This window comes from Nannospalax galili, unplaced genomic scaffold, assembly GCF_000622305.1.
Source record: "Nannospalax galili isolate Female #2095 unplaced genomic scaffold, S.galili_v1.0 scaffold747, whole genome shotgun sequence".
NCBI classification, from domain to species: domain Eukaryota; kingdom Metazoa; phylum Chordata; class Mammalia; order Rodentia; family Spalacidae; genus Nannospalax; species Nannospalax galili.
In genome coordinates this window covers 1453198-1472509 of record NW_008357686.1, presented here as the reverse complement: position 1 = coordinate 1472509, position 19312 = coordinate 1453198, and the positions used below count along the sequence as shown (strand labels likewise).

The 19312-nt window shown below is 41.7% G+C and overlaps 1 protein-coding gene across 5 annotated transcripts in view; it reads left to right on the top strand.

Annotated features, from left to right (window-relative positions):
• Positions 1-12242, top strand: part of Ogt (O-linked N-acetylglucosamine (GlcNAc) transferase) — a 49026-nt gene extending 36784 nt beyond the window's left edge. For 2 of the 5 annotated variants that reach the window (XM_008855561.3, XM_029557444.1), the window contains exons 20-23: positions 939-1091; positions 4383-4635; positions 5099-5222; positions 10003-10177. In XM_008855561.3, coding sequence (XP_008853783.1) covers positions 939-1091; positions 4383-4635; positions 5099-5222; positions 10003-10177 — 705 coding nt within the window. Of the gene's footprint in view, positions 1-938; positions 1092-4382; positions 4636-5098; positions 5223-10002 lie in introns of all 5 variants that reach the window. The other 3 variants (XM_017794972.2, XM_008855562.2, XM_029557445.1) reach the window with 3 other exon arrangements.
• The last annotated feature ends 7070 nt before the right edge of the window (positions 12243-19312 follow it).

Sequence of the window (19312 nt, the reverse complement as noted above, 5' to 3'; positions counted from 1 at the left end):
ATACATATGTATTATATATAGATCTTGTAAATATTTATAATATATATGTATATATAATATACACATTTATATAATATATATACGTATATATATAATATATAATGTATTAAGAGTGTTTTGCCTACATGTATGTGTATGTGCCATATTTGTGTAGTGCCAGGGAGGGCAACAGAGGGCATCAGACCCCTTGGAACTGGAGTTATAGATGGTTGTTATAGACTCCCCTGGCCTGTTTTTTTTTAAATATTTTATTTATTATTATTATTGTATGTGTATGAGTGTATTGCCTGCATGTGTGTCAGTGCACCCGTGTTGAGCAATGCCCGCGGAGGTCAGAAGAAGGTGTTGGATTCCCCCGGAACTGGAGTTACAAATGGTTGTTAGCCACCATGTGGGTGCTGGGAATTGAACCCGGGTCCTTTGCAAGAGCAGTCGGTGCTCTTAACCGTTGAGCCATCTCTCCATCCTGGGCCTGGTATTTTTTAATCAATAAAGAATTCAGGGACTGGAGAGATGGCTCAGCAGTTAAGAGCACTTACTGCTCTTGCAAAGGACCTGGATTCAGTTCCCAGTACCTATGTGTCTATTGTCAACTGCCTGTTAATTCCTGTTCCTGCTGCCCTCTTATGGCCTCTGTGGCCATTACATGCATGTGGTATATTTACATATATGCAAGCAAAACACTCATATACAAAGAATAAAGATAAATAAACGCAAAACCCAGGCCAGACATAGTGCTGCATCACTATAATCCTATCACTTGGGAAGCCAAGACGATAGTCTGAGGCCAGCCTAGACTATGTTTACACATTTTGTAGTGGTGCAGTTCAAACAGGGCCTTGTGTATGCTAGAGAAGCACTCTGTCAACTGAGCTACATCCACACCCCCCTTGACCTTTCTTAACTCTAAATATAATTCTATTATTTTCTTGTTCTAGATAAATAATAAGGCTGCAACTGGAGAGGAGGTTCCCCGTACCATTATTGTAACCACCCGTTCCCAGTATGGGCTACCAGAAGATGCCATCGTATACTGTAACTTTAATCAGTTATATAAAATTGACCCTTCTACTTTGCAGATGTGGGCAAATGTGAGTATATGTAGAGTCATTATTCATGTTTAGATTATGTAGATAGGCTGTATTGCCGAAACTGTTCCCCTTTTCTTATTCAGGAGCTATTGTGCTCATTTCTAATCTTCAAGAGTTACAGATTTTTTTCAGTGATATTTGTTGCTTTTGAGGTAGAGTCCCATGTACCCCTTGCTATGTAGCAGAGGATAACCTTGAACTTCTGATCTTCCTACCTCTACCTCCTGAGTGCTGGTATTATAAGAGTGTTCTACCATATCTGCTTTATGTGGTGCTGCGGGGACAGGCTGAACCCAGGGTTTTTTGCATAGTAGGCAAGCAATCTACCAACTGAGCTACATGTCCAGCCACTTTTAATTAGTTTTGATTTCTCCTTCTTGTATCTTATTTTCTTCTAATATTTGGGATCAAGCTCAGGGCCCCTGTACATAGTAGGCAAGCTCTATCACTGAACTATATCCCTAGTCTTCCAGTTTTTTAATTTCATATTATAAGATATTTTATTTACATATTCTAAGTATTCTGCCTAAATCAGAGGTCAGCAAACTTTCTTTTTTTTTCACTTTTCTTAAATTTTATTTATTATTTTTATTTTATGTGTATGCGTGTATTGCCTGCATGTAGGTAAGTGCACCCATGTTGTGCAGTGCCCGCGGAGGTCGAAGAGGCTGTTGGATCCTCTGGGTTTGGAGTTACGAACAATTGTTAGCTGCCGTGTGGGTGGTGGGATTCGAACCCAGGTCTTCTGCAAGAACAACCAGTGTTCTTAACCATTGAGCCATCTCTCCAGCCCCAACAAACTTTTTCTTAAAGGATCAGATGTAAATATTTAAAAATTTGTGACCAATAATCTGTCACATGTTTTACCTCTCCCACCGCAGTGTGAAAATGCCCTAAACGGTATGTAAATGATCTTGGGTCCTTACATGTCAATTAAAAAAAAATTATTTATTATTTGTATTTTATGTGTAAGAGTGTATTGCCTGCATGTATTTGAGTGCACCTGTGTTGTGCAACATGTCAATTTTTATTTATAAATACTGGCTGCATTCCAACTCCTGACCTACACTGATAACAAAAGTTGCTCTGTGTGTCCACCCATGTTTTAACATTTTTTCAATATTGTAGAGTTAAAGCCAGAGCAGAGTTAATTGAAGCCATCACTTCTTAGCTCATGAGACTCATTTGCAGAAGCACATATTGAATATCTGGTCCACAAAAATGAAATGTTGTGTTTTATCGTTATGTAGTTGGAAAAATTTCCTTGGTTGACATACATATACATATATGTGTGTGTGTATGATATATATAATTGTGTGTGTGCGTGTGTGCGTGTGTGTGTCCGTGTTAGCTGTTTTTTCTTAAAGAAAACCATAAGGAAGCAGATGACTAAAACTGCCTCTAAATCCTCATTTTCCTTAAAAATATGAAAGCAAAATTTAACCAATATTAGGTTAATTTTAGGTATATTTTTAAAATTTTGTTTATGTGTATGAGTGTTTTGCCTGTACATCTGTAAATTCACCTTTGTGTGTAATGGGCATGGAGGCCAGAAGAAGGCATTCAGATCCCCTACAACTGGAGTTACATACAGATGGTTGTTAGCTGCATGTGGGTGCTAGGAATTGATCCTGGGTCCTCTGCAAAAGCAGCCAGTGCTCTTAATCACTGAGCCATCTCTCCATCCCCTTACATTTCTCAGAGAAGGAATTGTGAAGTTTTGTGATATACTGAATAAATACAGTTCTAAATCATGAATTGGTAAACTGACCTATGCACCAAATCCACTGGTTGGTTGGTTGGTTCTTTTTGTGACTGATGAGACAGAGTCTAGGGCCTTACACATGCTAGGCAAGTACTGAGCTATATCCCCAGTCTCATGTTGCTTGTTTTTATAGATAAAATTCTATTGGCTGAAGGACCACTCAAACATGTTTATATACTGTCTATGACTGCCTTCAAGCTACAAAATAATTGAGCTGTTATCAAAGAGTCCGTGTGGTCACAAAGCCAATATTTTCTCTCTGGCCTTTATAGAAGTCTACTGCCTTCTGATCTAGGGTAGGCAAGTTTGGCAAATGTAACTTAGTGTTCCTTATAATGTGGGAGATTTAAAATTTGAAATACTGGCTATGGTAAAATGTGCCTGTACTTCAAGCTACTCTGGAGGCGGAGATGGGAAAGTTGCTTGAGCCCATGAGTTTGTGATCAGCCTAGACAACTTTAAAAAATATATATGTATTATGTGTATGAGTGTATTATCTGCATGTATGTAAGTGCACCCTTGTCATGCAGTCCCTGTGGAGGTCAAAAGAGGGTGTCAGATCCCCTGGAACTATAGTTATAGACAGTGGTTAACCACCAGGTAGCTGCTAGGAACCAAACCCCGGTCCTCTGCAGGAGCAGCCAGTGGTCTTAACCGCTGAGCCATCTCTCCAGCTCCCAGCCTAGACAACTTAATGAGACAGAGGGAGAGGTTCATGAAACCTCCTTTAGGAGCTATTGGCAGTTAATGATTTCTGAGGAAGGGGGAGACATTTTTCTTCACTGGTGGAGCCACTGCAGTTGCTTGTGCTTCTGTAAATAACCTCTCACCCATGCTCAGGCCGGCAAGCTTAGTTAAAGTAGGTGGATCATAAAACACAGAAACCAGAGCAGCAGCAGTAAACATAAAAGTAGGAAGGCATTCAGTGAACATGGAAGAGTGATGAAAATGGCCTTATTGTATAGGTACATGGAATTGTCAAAGAATTAGAAAATGTAAATTTACAAAAGCAAAAACAGCAAAACACACTTAAATTTTGAGATGCAAGAATTCCCATCGCCAACAAAAACCACTGCCTGCATTAATTCCCACAGGCCAGAGCTGCCTCTGGTTGTGCCAGTCAGTAACCGGTTTATGTCTTCTAATATCATTCTTTACCCTTTCTTCAAACTCTGTGGAGACAGCTGAACAGAAAAGGACTAATTCAATTGATTTAATTCATCTGTGTGAAAGAAAGTCCTAGATTCAGAGCAGACTTTTTGTTTGTTTGAGAAGAGACCCTATTCTGTAGTAGAGGAATGACCTTGAACTTCTGAGCTCCTGCCTCTACCTAAGTGCTGGGATATGCAACCAGACCAGTTGACTGGTGCTGGAGGTCAAGGGCAGGGCTTTACCTGTGCTGGCAAACTACCACCAACTGAGCCACAGTCTCCCGCCCCTAGTAGGCTTCTCCATGGAGAGAAGAGGGTGAAGAAGGATGATTTGGGGCAGATGCACTGTTAATATTCTTGCTCTTTTTTTATTAGATTCTGAAACGTGTGCCTAATAGTGTGCTTTGGCTGTTGCGTTTTCCGGCAGTAGGAGAGCCCAATATTCAACAGTATGCACAGAACATGGGCCTACCCCAGAACCGTATCATTTTTTCACCTGTTGCTCCTAAAGAGGAGCATGTCAGGAGAGGTCAGCTGGCTGATGTCTGCCTGGACACTCCCCTATGTAATGGGCATACCACAGGGATGGATGTTCTCTGGGCAGGAACACCCATGGTGACTATGCCAGGTAAGTTGCTGATAAATCATTGCATTCTTCCTTTAAAAAAAAAAAATGTGTCGAGTGTTTTGCTTGCATGTAAGTGCGCCCAAGTTGTGCAATGCCTGTGGAGATCAGAAGATGGCATCAAATCCCCTGGAATTGGGTGGTTGTTACCTGCTGTGTGGGTGCTAGAAACTGAACCCAGGTCCTCTGCAAGAGAAGCCAGTGCTCTTATCCTTTGAGCCATCTCTCCAATCCCTCTTCCTTATTCTTTAAAATTTTCTTTTGGGTCAGAAGGGTGTACTTCAAAGTGAGATTGTATATACTAGAAATAATATTTACGGCAGGATGTTAAAAAATGAGACTTGTTCAAATTGAATTCTTGGCACTGTTCTTCCCATCTGTACTGTGTGGATACTTAATGGAATCAACACTGATGACTGTGTGGTGTTCACATTTCTCAGATATGCAATTACCTTTCACATTATAGGAGAGACTCTTGCTTCTCGAGTTGCCGCATCTCAGCTCACTTGCTTAGGATGTCTTGAGCTTATTGCTAAAAACAGACAAGAATACGAAGATATAGCTGTGAAATTGGGAACTGATCTAGAATAGTAAGTAAATTTCCACAAACAAATTATATGTTAAGATATAGCTATTGTAAAATGAAGCCATAAATTTAATTTAAAGTAGGTGAATTAGTTGTATGGTCTGTTTAAGTAATCACTAGACTTTAATAACATAAAGACTAGTGGGGCGTGGTGGCCCACACCTTTAGTCCCAGCACTTGGGAGGGAGAGGCAGGTGGAGCTCTGTGAGTTCAAGGCCAGCCTTATCTACAAAGTGAGTTCCAGGCCAGCTGGGGCTACAGGGAGGCCCTGTCTCAAAAAGACCAAAAAAAAAAAAAAAAAATGGTTTCACTAAGAAAAGTAAAAGGGAATAAAGGAAAGTATTTTCTTTTATATGTGTGTGGGTTTTTATGCCATAGCATATATGTAGAGGTCATAGGACAACTTCCAGGAGTTAGTTCATGATTTCTGAGGATCAAACTCAAGTTGTCAGGCTTGGTGGCAAGCACCTTTACCTGCTGAGCCATCTACAAGAAAAATTTCCGCTTTTCTAGTAGAAGTGCCATTGGCAAATTGATATGACACTTGTTTTAAGAACCTTAAAATATGTCAGACATTTGAGCTTGATACTTCTTCACAGTAGGATAAAACAACAACAAAAAAACAGTTGCCTGAAAATGAATTAGAGGGATCACGCTAAGGTAAAGGAAGCTTGAACTATACAATGTAATGGTGTTTACATTTTTTCTCCTTATTTGTGGGTATGCTTTTTTTGTGGTGTTATTTATTTATTTTTATTTTTTGGTCTTTTTGAGACAGGGTCTCCCTGTAGCCCCAGCTGGCCTGGAACTCATTATGTAGACCAGGCTGGCCTTGAACTCACACAGCTCTGCCTGCCTCTATCTCCCAAGTGCTGGGATTAAAGGCTTGTGGTGCTTATTTTTAATGTAGTTTAAAAATATTTTTCTCATTTATTTTGTGTGTGTTGTATGTATGTGTGTGTACGGGCATGCACGTGGAGGTCAGAGGACAACTTGCAGGAGTCAGTTCTCTTACTTCATCATTTGGATCCCTGGGATTGAACTGAGATCACCAAGATTGGCAGCAGCTGTCTTCTTTTTTTTTTTTTTAAACCTGCTGAACAATCTTGCTGGCCCATAATATAGTTATTTTTTTTCAAGTCAGTATCTTACTGTATAGCCCATTTTGGCCTTAAACTGGAGCCTCCTGCATTAGCCTTCCAAACTCTGGGATTATAGGATTGTGCCACCATGCTCAGCTAAAATTAGGCTTTGCTTTGGGTATTGGGGTATCTTTTTTTGAGAAATAGCATGCTACATAGACACTAGGGAAATATACTCAAGCTGTCTGAATTTGAATCTATACCCCTCCCTTTACAGGCTTTGTGACTTTGGGCAAATTTAGATTTATTCGCCTTGGTTCTACACCTGTAAAACAAAATGGTGCTTAATGAATGGTAGTGTCTGCTTTGCAGATGTATTGTGAGGTTTTAAAAAGTGCTCCATGTGAAGTACTTAAAACAGCTCTTGGTGCATAGTAAGTACTCGACAAGTGTATTTAAATTTTTTCCATTGAACATCATAAACATATAACAAAACTAGAAATTTTAGCTCAGCCATTAAAGAAAGAAAAAAATGAAGATTCATGTCAGTCAACCTAGGAGTAGATATAAATACAGCAAACAATGTGTGTGTGAAGTTTTTTTTTTTTTAAAAGACAGGGCTCCTCTGTAAGTCCAGGCTGGCCTTGAACTCATTACATAGCCCAGGCTAGCCTTGAATTCCTGGTGTTCACTTGCCTTAACTGTCTGTTAGGATTATTTATATATATATATATATATGGTTTTTTTTTTTTAGGTCTTTTTGAGACAGGGTCTCCCTGTAGCCTCAGCTGTCCTGGAATTCATTATGTAGACCAGGCTGGCCTTGAACTCACAGAGATCCGCCTGCCTTTGCCTCCCAGTGCTGGGATTAAAGGTGTGCACCACCACACCCAGCAATCTGTTAGGATTATAAATGTATGATCACTGCTGCAGGTGGCAAAGCAAGAAGGAAAAAAACTGACAAGTTTGATGACAGGAGGAAGAATGAGTTGAGGATCCATTAAAAAGAAAATGTGGAGTTAGTCAATTAATACTGTTAAAATCTCTGAATGAAAATTAGCTGTGTTGTATCTCCAAGGTTTATGATGGTAAAGAAATGTCATAAAAATTTTATAGGGACAAACGCAGTAAATATAATCAATGCCCTTAAGGTAAATATTTTAGTTAGTTCATTGGAGAATAACACCAAATGTTCACTCTTGATTTTATTTATTATTTTTATTTTTTATGTGTATGAGTGTATCGCCTACATGTATGTGAGTGCACCCATGTCGTGTGATGCCGTGGCGGTCGAAGAGGGCTTGGATTTCCCTGGAACTGGAGTTAAGGACGGTTTGTAGCTACCATGTGGGTGTTGGGAATCAAACCCGGGTCCTCTGCAAGAGCAGTCAGTGCTCTTAACCACTGAGCCATCTCTCCAGCTCCTTTAATAGCTGTTTTGGAACTTTTAAGCACTCTCCTGTTGACACGGGATTTGAAGAACAAATATAGCGGGGCCAGGGAAATAGCTCAGTTGGTAAAGTGCTTACAAGGAAGACCTGAATTCTATCCCCAGAACCCATAGCGTTAAAAAAAAAAAAAAAATGATGGGCATGGTGATACATACATGTAATCCCAGCTCTAGGAAGGGGGACATGCTGTCAGCCTGCCTAGCGTATTTGGAGTGTTCCAGACCTGTGAGAGACCTGTCCAATAAAAAAAAAGACAAGAAAGATGGTGCATGGCACCCAAAGAATGACATTCAAGATTGTACTCTGGCTTCCATATGCACACAAACATATGTGTACATGCTTGCACACATAAACACACAGATATAGCCTATAGGGTCTTTTTCTTTGAAAGGTAGCATTAATAAGAAAGAACATGTTTGGATTGAGGGCAACTGATGCACAGCCATCTTAATATCTATCACAGCAAATATTAAAAACACCTTAAAAATGTTTATCTTTATTCTATGTGTATGAGTGTATTGCCTATATGTATGCAAGTGCACTTGTATCATGTAATGCCCACGGAGGTCAGAAGAGGGCGTTGGATCCCCTGGAACTGGAAATACAGATAGTTGTTAGCTGTCATATTGGTGCTGAGAATCGAATCTGGGTCATCTGCTAGAGCAACCAGTGCTCTAAACTGCTGAGCCATCTCTCTTGCCTCTAAAACATGTTTTAAATTATGGTTTTACAAGTGCACAGTGTGAGTCAGGTGTGGTGGTGCACTCCTTTAATCCCAGCACTTGGGAGGCAGAGACAGGTGGATCTCTGTGAATTCAGGGCCAGCTATAGTGAGTTTCAGGCCTGTCAGGACTACATAGTAAGACCCTGTCTCAAAACAAAACAAAACAAAAAAACCAAAAAATAGAAAATGAGCATACATATATTCAGAAGGGCATGAAGAGAGAAATACTTTCTCCTCCTATTTCTAGCAGCATTGATTGCTTTACTACCACCCCATATTTTGAAGCAGAATCATAGTCTGAGTGATATATATCTAAATAAATGATTCACTTCAGGTACAAGTAGAAAGTCATGGCAGTAGACATAGATCATTTCTTTTCCTTTTGAATATTTTGTTTCATTAATATCTCCATAAATGGGAGCTGGGAGTGGCGGTGCATGCCTTGGGAGCAGAGGCAGGTGGATATCTGTTAGTTAGCCTGATCTGGTCTACATAGTGAGTTCTAGGCCAGTTGTGCTACATAGGGAGACTCAAAACCAAACAAAATTCCATAAATGGACTGGTAAGATGGTTCATTGGGTAAAAGTGCTTGCTATACAAGCCTGACAACCTGAATTTGATCCCCCACCTCATGATGGAAGGAGAGAACTCACTCCTAAAATTCATCCTCTGACCTTCACACAAGTGCACACATACCCCCATTCGCAAACATTCTATAATAAGTTAAATTTTTTTAACTTTCTATAAACTGGGGGCTGGAGAGATGGCTCAGCAGTTAAGAACACTGGTTGTTCTTGCAGAAGACCTGGTTTGAATACCAGCACCCACATGGCAGCGAACAGCTGTCCGTAACTCCAGTGCCAGGGGATCTGACAGCCTCTTCTAACCTCTGCGGGCATTGCATGATATGTGTGCACTTACCTACATGCAGGCAATACACGCATACACATAAAAATAATAAATAAAAAAATTTTGAAAAAATTTTTATAAACTGCATCATTTTATTTTTGTGCCTTAACTATAAATGATGCTTCAGTGAACATCTTTGCATGATCTTCTGTATCTGCAATCTCTGGTTATTTCAAAAGAATATATTGAAAAATTGTCATTGATATGTCAGAGGGTTATGAACATCTAAAGTTGTTAATATACCCATTGCCAAATTGCTTATCCAAGACTAAGCAGCTTGTATTCTAATGGGTAGTACATAGGAATAGTCATGTGGCATTACCAGTTCTTACTATTTTTATTTACAGGTAAAAGTGTGATGAAATAGAGAAAGAATGTTATCTCTTTGATATACTTGTCTAGGAAAGAAAGTTTTTCAGAGGATGTGAGTGAACTTGATTATGCACATTAGCATTATGTTAACTGTGGCCCTTCCCATTTTCAGCCTTGAGGTAACAGGCCAATCAGAAAACACAGTGTGAAATTTGGTCATATATTTTGTCACGTGACTAGGTGTTTGTAGGGTCTAGTTCTGAGTTTTTATTCTGATTTGTAAAATTGGTTCTCTTTATTACCTAGCCTGAAGAAAATTCGTGGCAAAGTCTGGAAGCAGAGAATATCTAGCCCTCTATTCAACACCAAACAATACACAATGGAACTAGAACGGCTCTATCTGCAAATGTGGGAGCATTATGCAGCTGGCAACAAACCTGATCACATGATTAAGCCTGTTGAAGTCACTGAGTCAGCCTGAATAAAGACTATATACAGGAGAACTGCCCCTATTCCTGAGCCTCAACCTTCTGGGGGGAAAAAGAACTAGATACCATACGTCATACTTGTCTGTACAGTACCATGTTACAGATGGGTGATATATAATGAAAATAGAATAGCACAGCCAGACTTGCTTCCTGCATGATAGGGAGAGACATGAGAGATGGGAAACTGCTGTTTCATAAGGAATCTCCCCATAGAGTTTTACAGCAGCCAGGTGGTGCAGAGGTCTGGAAGGTCTGATCTCCCTTGGTCTTCCATGGGATGCTTAATGTGGAGGGAGATTGACCAGCCATTTTGTGATTCCATGGATTGATCAAGTCTTCTGATTTTGTTTATCTTTATATTTTGGGTATTAGAGCTTTTATGTTTGCTTTCAGGTATTTTTCACTCATGTGAAGTGATCTTGATTCTTCTGAGATAAGGTTTTAAGCTAAAACGTTGCTCCCTGGCTTAGTGTCTGAACTCGGACAGGTTAACAGGGACTTCGCTGATGTAGTCTTTTTTATAGGTTTTATAAACCACTTGAGCCTATATCAGTCATTTTAGTATCTGACCTAATGCTTGGAGCTATAAGTACTTTGTTGATTTAGATAACGACTCAAATTTTTTTTTCCAGTTCATTTCTCCCTAACCTCCTTTTAAAATTCTCCTGTGACTGCTAACAAAATCAAGTATGGTTTCAAACATCCCAGAGTGTTTCTCTTAAACACACCATCTGGTGCCAAATGAAAAGTCTTAGGAATGATTATTAATCATGAAGGGCACAGTTGTGGTACTGTCATTGATAATAATGTAGATTTTTTTTTTTGCCTAATTTTGAACCTGTTTCACCAGTGTTTGAACCTTTGACTGCCCCTTCTATGCTGCTTCCAAAAGTGATAGTGTGTGATAAGATTTTTACCTTCCTTTCTAAAGTTTGTTTTTTTAAAGTGAGTCCTGTTCTTCCTTTTTCTTTCAGCAGAAAGGAAATCCCAGGTAAGTATAAGTATTCAAATATTTGATTAGTAAGTTGCAGTTATCTCCATATTAAATAATGCTCACTGATAAACTTAGTAGTAAAAGCAATGAAGGACCATCTAAGTATATGAGTAATTATTTTTCAGATTTTGTTAGGATATCATTGTCTTCTGGACTTAGTCTCAAAGTCTGTATGGATTCAGCCTCAGTAGTTGCGAATTGATTCCACTGCTTGGTTTGGAGTACAAATTAGATAGACATTAGCCCTCCTGAAGCTTAAATTCTTGGTATTTAAAACCATAGGAATAAAATGATTGAATCTCAACAAAGGGTTGAGGGCTTGAGGCTTAATAAAATGAGCCAACATATGAATCTGTGTATTGTTGTACTGCACCTATGCTACCCAGTCACAGATCATTTTTGTCTGTTAGTAGTGCTCTAGGATTATGTCTTTCTGAAGCACTGAGACAGTGCATCTATTCTGTAGTTGGCAGCTGTTGCCTGAATGTATCCTAGCTGACAAATTACTGAATAATTAAGAACTTGAATTTGTGAAAGATTCTTATTGCTAATCAAAACCGAAGCAAGGAGTCTCAAATGTAATTCTGGTTCCAGAATTACGCTGGGATGAACTGTGTACCTTTTAATAATGTAAATCAAGGAGCATTAGTTAAGGGATTTCTTAATTTATTTTTTATCCAATTGAAATACCAATTAAGGTTGCCAGCATGGTTACAGGTAAACTGAACTAGTCAAAGTGGGACTGGTTAAGAGACTTCCAGTGCCCTAAAGGCTGTGATGGACAGCCATTTTACATAGCACATCATTCCTCCTATAGGGATGAACTTCTTCCTGGCACGAAAAATACACAGTTTGGTTGAAGCTTTGCTTATGTAACAGGCTTTTATTTCCAGGTAACATGTCTATGGAAGACTTAATTCTGAATAGAGTTATAGATATTACTGGAAACTAGTTTTTTTTTTCTATAATACTCTGGTTTATTGAAAAAGTAAAGCATATAAATTGTGCTACAGAAATTAAGATGTTGTCTTGCGATCTTTAAACAATAAATGGATGATTTCCCCGTAATATGGCTTGGTGTATTTTGTGTCCTCTTATATTGAGTGTTGGACTGATTAATAGGGTCATCCACTGATGCAACCTATACTGGAATAACTCCAAACAGCATAACCAGGATGTATTTCCCTATTTTAGTGGTGGTGTTAAGAATTTGGTTTTCTTAGCCAAATCTGATGGAGGGATGGAGATGCTCTATGATCCATTAAGGAAGGGGACAGAGCTATTATCCCCAAAATACCCAATTATGTTAGCAGGTTGTTTATTTTTTTTCTTTCTGGAGATTGAACATGGGGCCTTCTATATGTCAGGGAACTGATCTACAGCCCCAGCCATGTAGTTTCATTCCTTATATAAGCTAGTTTTTTCTGGGCTTTCACTGGTTGAACTTGGCCACAAGTATGGCTTCCACTTTGCTCAGAGACATAAGAAGAAACTTTGTTGTTGTTGTTTTTGGAGCCAGGGTCTCCCTGTAGCCCTAGCTGGCCTGGAACTTGCTATGTAGACTAAACTAGTCTCAGTCTCACTGAGATTCATCTGCCTTCCGCCTCCTGAGTGCTGGGATTAAAGGAATGTGTCACCACATGGGGCTGAAACATTTGTTAATTTCAGGTAATTTACTTCTCAACTTTTCACTGTGCTCTCAAAGCCCTAATATGGATTTGTGTTTGTTGGGATCTGGGTGTTATAGCTCTTAATAACTATAATCCCAATACTTGGAAGGCTGGGGCAGGAGGATCACCACAAGTTCAAGGCCAGCTTGAGCTACATAGTGAGACCCTATCTCAGAAAAACAAACAGAAAAAGCTGTGTGGAAAGCAAGAAGGACTAGTCACTAGTCATAGTGTGGGAAGAAGTCAAGTAGTCATAAATGTTTTCACTTCCCTCTTATTCTCATCTACAACTCCTCCTGCCCTCAGTCTAAAAAGTTGCCTGCACAGGCTGAATAAATTTGTATAACTTCTGAACTGCTTGTATTTTACTTTGGTTGTTTTTAGGCAGGATTTCCTGTAGTTAAGGCTGGCCTTGAACTCCAGGTCCTTCTGCTTCCACCTTCCATGTGGTAAAATGACAAGTGTGAGCTATCATGTCCTGCTGGCTTGGGTTTTTTGGAGACATCTTACTACATAGCCAAGGCTGACTTATCCTTATGCTTCCAGTATGTGCCACCATACCTGCCTGAACTGCCTGTTTTAGGATTTAATTTAAGAGCCGGGCATGGTGGCACACGCCTTTAATCCTAGCACTTAGGAGCAGAGGCAGAGGCAGGTGGATCTCTGTGAGTTCAAGGCCAGCCTGGTCTCAAAAAGACAAAGGAAAAAAGATTTAATTTGAATCCTAACTTTTATTTGAAGTGTATGTCCTTCCTGTTAAAACAGTCCTCACTACATTGCTTTTGCTTTGAACACATCCTCAGCCCCTCAAGTGCTGGGCTTATGGGTTGCACTACTACACTTGGCTCATGTTTCCTAGATCTAAGGTTTGGTTCTTGGCCCATTCCACCAATCCACACAGTTAAGTAAGTTCAGATTTTAGGGAGGTCTTATATAGATGTTCGTTTTCAAGATTGTTGGAGAGAGTGTTATCTAGTACCCTATCAACTCTGGAGGCAACTTTATATGTAGCCAGTTTGGTGAGTAGGTTTTGGAACATGTACTATTAGAGTTTGAGTCCAAGCTCTACTACTTCCTAGCCAAGCGATCTCAGTAAAATGAAATTGCATTTTTATTTTTTGTTTTTATGATTTTATGGGTTTTTTTTTGAGACACTGTCTCCCTGTAGCCCCAAATGACCTGGCATTCACTCTTGTAGACCAGACTGGCCTCGAGCTCACAGATTCGCCTGCCTCTGCCTCCTGAGTGCTAGGATTAAGGACATGTGCCACCATGTCGAACTTTGCATTTTTATTTTTTAATTTTTTAATGGTTTATGATGCATTCATGTATGTGCACATACAGAGGCCAGAAATTGGTCGAGTCTGTTGCTCTTCACCCTATTTTAAGCTTGCAGTTCTGATCACCTGTCTCACCATGCCCATGTTCTGTTCCCTTGGCACTGGGATTAAAGAGGCCCCTATGCTGGGGATCTATCTGTTCTTGGGAACCATCTCCCCAGCCTGTAGCCTTGAATTTGTAATAGTTCAGAGACAGACTCTCCCTTTGTTGTCCAGGCAGGCTCCTAGGCACAAGCAAGGTTCTTGCCCCAGCCTCCCAGGCTCAAGCCATCCTCCCACCTCAGCTTCCCAAGTAGCTGGGCGTAGCTGGGACTACAGAGGGCCTGGCTTACATAAGGTGTCATGAGAATTAAACCCACATAAAATATCTGGAACAGTGCCTAGCACGGAACCTGTGAGCACAGAGATGTTTCATTTGTATTGTGTGACCAAACACTTAAATTGTGACATGTATAGGTGTCTGTCAGAGAGGGGCACAGTAAGGAAAGCATTTGGTTCTTGGGTTTTTTGGGGTGTGTTCAGATTGAGCCCCAAATAGCTTAACTTCTTTTATGTTCAGGGTCTTACAATTCTGGACGCAAAACAATACAGTTCAGTGTGTTGCTGACTTACTCTTATTTGGGGCCTAATATGAAGGCTAGGCAGATAACCCCCCCCACACACACACACAAACTTTTAAAAGGTTTGGGCAATTCAAGCAAGGAACAAACATTCTCACATGGCTGGGACTTTTTAGGGGAAAATTGGTTTTTCCTCATCATTCAACAAGTTGTTAGAAGCTGGAATGGTGGGTGCATACTTGTAATCCAGCACTCCAAGGGCAACGGCAAAATCACCGGGAGTTTGAGATTAGCCTAGGCTACACAGTGAGACTGGATCTCAACCCAAACCAAAACAACCCTCCCCCCCAAAAAAAACGGGGGGTGGGCGATGTTAGGAACCATTAACCACAGAACTGGGTTTGAGGCATATCTCTAGCAAAATGGCGCAGTTGTGCAACACATACAAGTGTGGCATAGAAGTGATACCAGACACCTGAAGTTGTGTCACGCAAAATTCAAATTCGCTTTCTGGTTATGGACTAGGCAGGGAAAGCATCAGGTGTCATCTTGCCTGGGTCTTGCCCAATAAAAAGTGGTATGCCCTGTGGCCATCCACCAAAGGTGGCTGTGACCTACACCAGAGACACAAAGACAGGTGCGTGGCTTGTGGGCTACAGTGAGTACTAAATTTTTATTTTAGTGCAGTGGATTTAGCTGAAAACCCCACTACCATGTACCTTGGACTCTGGTATGAGCTTGGGAACTTTGAGACTGAGATTCAGACAGTATTTTGTCCATTATCCACCCTTTAAACAGTACATGGGGGCTGGGAGTGTAGCGCGATACAGTAGTTGCCTAGAAGTTCCTGGGTTTGATCCTTGGCACTGACAAAAAGAGAAAAAAAGGAAGTTTTCGGAAAGCCTTTTTAAAAACTTGTATTATGATATGTGGCAACTGAGGTAAAAATTTTTACCCAGGGAAGAGGCGCGAGGTGGGGTGTGTGAGGGGAGGATGGTGGAGTGGGATGATGGTGGTTTGGGTAGTATTGGGGCAGGTGAGAAAGCGCATGGGTAGAACTGTGGGAGGAGGGCAGGATGGGTCTCCGATAGGTGGCGGTCTAGGACACTTGAGGTAATGGGAAGATGGTGGCTGGGAGGTATCCAGAGTGCTTCGCGAGGTGTGAGGGTGGCGGCTGGGGGTGTCCAGAACACTTTGTGAGGTGGGAGGGTGGGGGCTGGGGGGTATTGCGGACACTTGGGGTGGTGGATGGCAGCATCTAGACACGCTACAAGCAGCACTCTATGGCCCTTGGTGGTGACCGGGAATTGTAGACCTCCTGAGGAGACTTGGTTGGGGGAAAACAGACTGAGGTGGGAGTGTGGTGTGGGACAGGGGGGTGTCGAGTGCTGAGGTGGACGCTACGTAAAGACACGGGAGAGGACAAATGGAGGCCTAGTAATAGTGGAAGCCAGTAACAAGCGTGAAGGAAAGCAATGGCAGCAAGCGGATTGGAGGAAGGGCAGAGGTTGATGCCTGATTGGTGCAAACTGCGAGGGGTGGGTGTGGTTGAGCGCTAAGTGTTTCTAGAAAGCTCTAGGAGACCGAGACCGAGGGCGAGGTGGGGCGTGGGGTGGGATCTGATTGGTCGGAGTTGTGGAAGTGACGGGCTGAGGGGGCGTGGCCTGAACTGGTCCACCAATGGGAATCTGGCATAGTGGAGTGAGTGGGTGGGGTGGGGAGGCGCTGGCAGTACCTCGAGCTGCAGAGGGGCCCTCGAGTCAGAAGCCCTCGAAGGCGTCTGGGAGGCAGAAGTCTGCTGGGGAGGAGACTGCTATCCTGAGGAGCTCGAAGGTTAGCTGGTGCGAAGGTGTTGAGAGCACTTTGGGGGAGACTAGGGGGTGAAAACTATAGGCTACTGTGGTCATCAGAGTGTTTTGATGGGGCAAAATTAAAGGCTTTTTTTCTCTTTTTGTGTGTGCTTTAAACTCGTGATCCTCCTGCCTCAGCCTCCTTAGAGCTGGTTTTACCGGCACGTACCACCATGGCTTTTTTTTCCCCCTTGTACTTTTTGTTTTGAGACGGTCTGGAAAAGTGCTAGTCAGGCTGGCCTTTAGCTTGCCATCCTCCCGCCTCAGCCTCGAGTGCTAGAATTACAGGCAGGTACCACAGCAGAGCACTTAACTTTTAATTTCTCGTTCGTATTTACTTATTTATTTATTTATTTTAATTGAGAGCCGGTCTTGCTGCAGAGCTTAGTCTGGCCCGCAACTTAATTCATAGCTTGGGCCAGCCTGGAATTTTGTAAGATCTTCCTGTCTCAGCGCCTATGGCTCCCCACCCCAGGCCCTCTTTTTTTCTCTTTGTTATTTGAAGCAGGGTCTGGAAATACAGTTTAACCTGACCTGAAGCTCACCATCCTCTCAGCGTTTTTAGTGCTGGGATTATACCACCCAGCTTTTCTTTGTTTATTGCTTTTGGGGTTTGTTTGTTTTTTGGGGGGGGGCAACTATTGTTTGGAAGGTGGAGTGTTGGGGGAGTTGTGTGTTTGTCTTTAGACGGAGTTTCACTTTGTAGCTCAGGCCTTGAACAGTCCAGCTAGCTTGTCCTTTTTTTCCTCCCCGTTTTGTTTTGAGACAGGGTCTGGAACTGTGCTGTTCAAGCTGGCCTGTAGCTTGCCATCCTCCTGCCTCAGCCTCCCAAGTGCTCGAAGTCCAGGCAGGTACCACAGTACTTGGCTTTTCTTTTTCTTATGTTCTTTCTTTTTTTTAAAAAAAAAAAAATCTTATTTATTGAGAGCTGCTCTTGCTGGAGCTCAGTCTGACCTTCAACTTGATACATTGCTTAGGCTGACCTTGGATTTTGCAAGATCTTCCAGCCTCCACTTCCTCCTGGGCCCCCTCTGTTTTCTCTTTGTTATTTTGAGGCAGGGTCTGGAAATATCAAGACAATATCACTTCGTAGCTCAGGCTAACCTTGAGCTGTAGAACTATCTGCTTTTCAAGTGTTGATGTTAGGTGTGTACACCACTGTACCTGTTAGTAAGCTTTTATTTTATTTTCTCCCCATTTTGTTTTGAGACAGGGTCTGGAACTGTGCTGTTCAAGCTGGCCTGTACCTTGCCATCCTCCTGCCTCAGCCTCCCAAGTGCTGGAAATACAGGCAGGTATCACAGCACTTGGCTTTTCTTTTTTTATTTTTTCTTTTGAGAACTGGTCTTCCTCTGTAGTTCAGTCAGGCCTGCAACTTGATACATAATTTAGGCTGGCCTTGAATTTCACAAGTTCTTCCTGCCTCTGGGCCCCCTGCCCCTACTCTGCTCCCTTTTTTTCTTCTTTATGTTGTTTTGAGATGGTCTGGAAATGTAGTTCAGGCTGACCTGGAATTTGCCAGCTTCCACCTAAGCCTCCTGTCTCATTCTCTCAAGAGCTTTAATAACAGTGTGCAGCTCAGCTCCCCCGTCTCCCAATTTATTATTTGTGTGTACATGTTGTTTGTGATGTGGGAGGGTGCTCATGGCACTGGCGTGCATGTGGAGGTCAGAAGACAGCTTTGTAGAGTTGGTTCTCTCCTTTGACCTTTGCATGTGTTCTAGGGATGGAACTCAGGTTATCATGCTTACACTCACTGGCCCCAGCTTTTTTTTTTTTTCCTTAAAACAGGGTCTTGGGGCTGGAGAGATGACTCAGTTGTTAAGAGCACTGACTGCTCTTGCAGAGGACCTGGGTTTGATTCCCTGCACCCACATAGCAGCTAACAACTGTCTGTAAACTCTAGTTCCAGGGGATCCTCTGCCCTCTTCTGACCTCAGAGGACATGTGTGCACTTACGTGCGTGCAGGCAATACACTCATCCACATAAATTTGCCTGCATTTATGTGAGTGTACCCATGTCATGCAATGCCTCGGAGGTCAGAAGAGGGCTTTGGATTCCCCTGGAACTGGAGTTAAAGATGGTTCGTAGCCACCATGTGGGTGCTGGGAATCAAACCCAGGTCCTCTGCAAGAGTAGTCAGTGCTCTTAACCGCTGAGCCATCTCTCCAGCCCCTAAATAAAATATTTTTTTTTGTCTTTTTTGAGACAGGGTCTCCTTGTAGCCCCAGCTGTCCTGGAGCTCACTATGTAGACCAGGCTGGCCTTGAACTCACGAAGATCCGCCTGCCTCTGCCTCCCAAGTGCTGGGATTAAAGGCGTGCACCACCACGCACTGGCCAAAATAAAATATTTTTAAAAACATGGTCCCGCTAGCTTGTCCCAACTCCTGGTTCAAGTTATCCTTAGAGTCTAAGACTACAAGGGCTGGCTACTGAACATAGTGTCTAGATTTTTCATTCAGCAAAACGAATCTAAAATACTTCATATTTCACAGCAATAAAGTTTCTGATTTAAATGAGTACTACTCATTACAAGGTGTTCATCTTGAGTATCTGCTGTAGAGCTGGGGGATATATAATAAAATTAGATCCTAAGTAAAAAACAAAATTGAGGTTAAGTTGCTAGTCAAAGATAAAGGCAGATTTTAGAAATGTCTCCTCGGTTCTGAATTCTGGTTTTAACAATGTTTTTTTTCTTGATATTAGACATG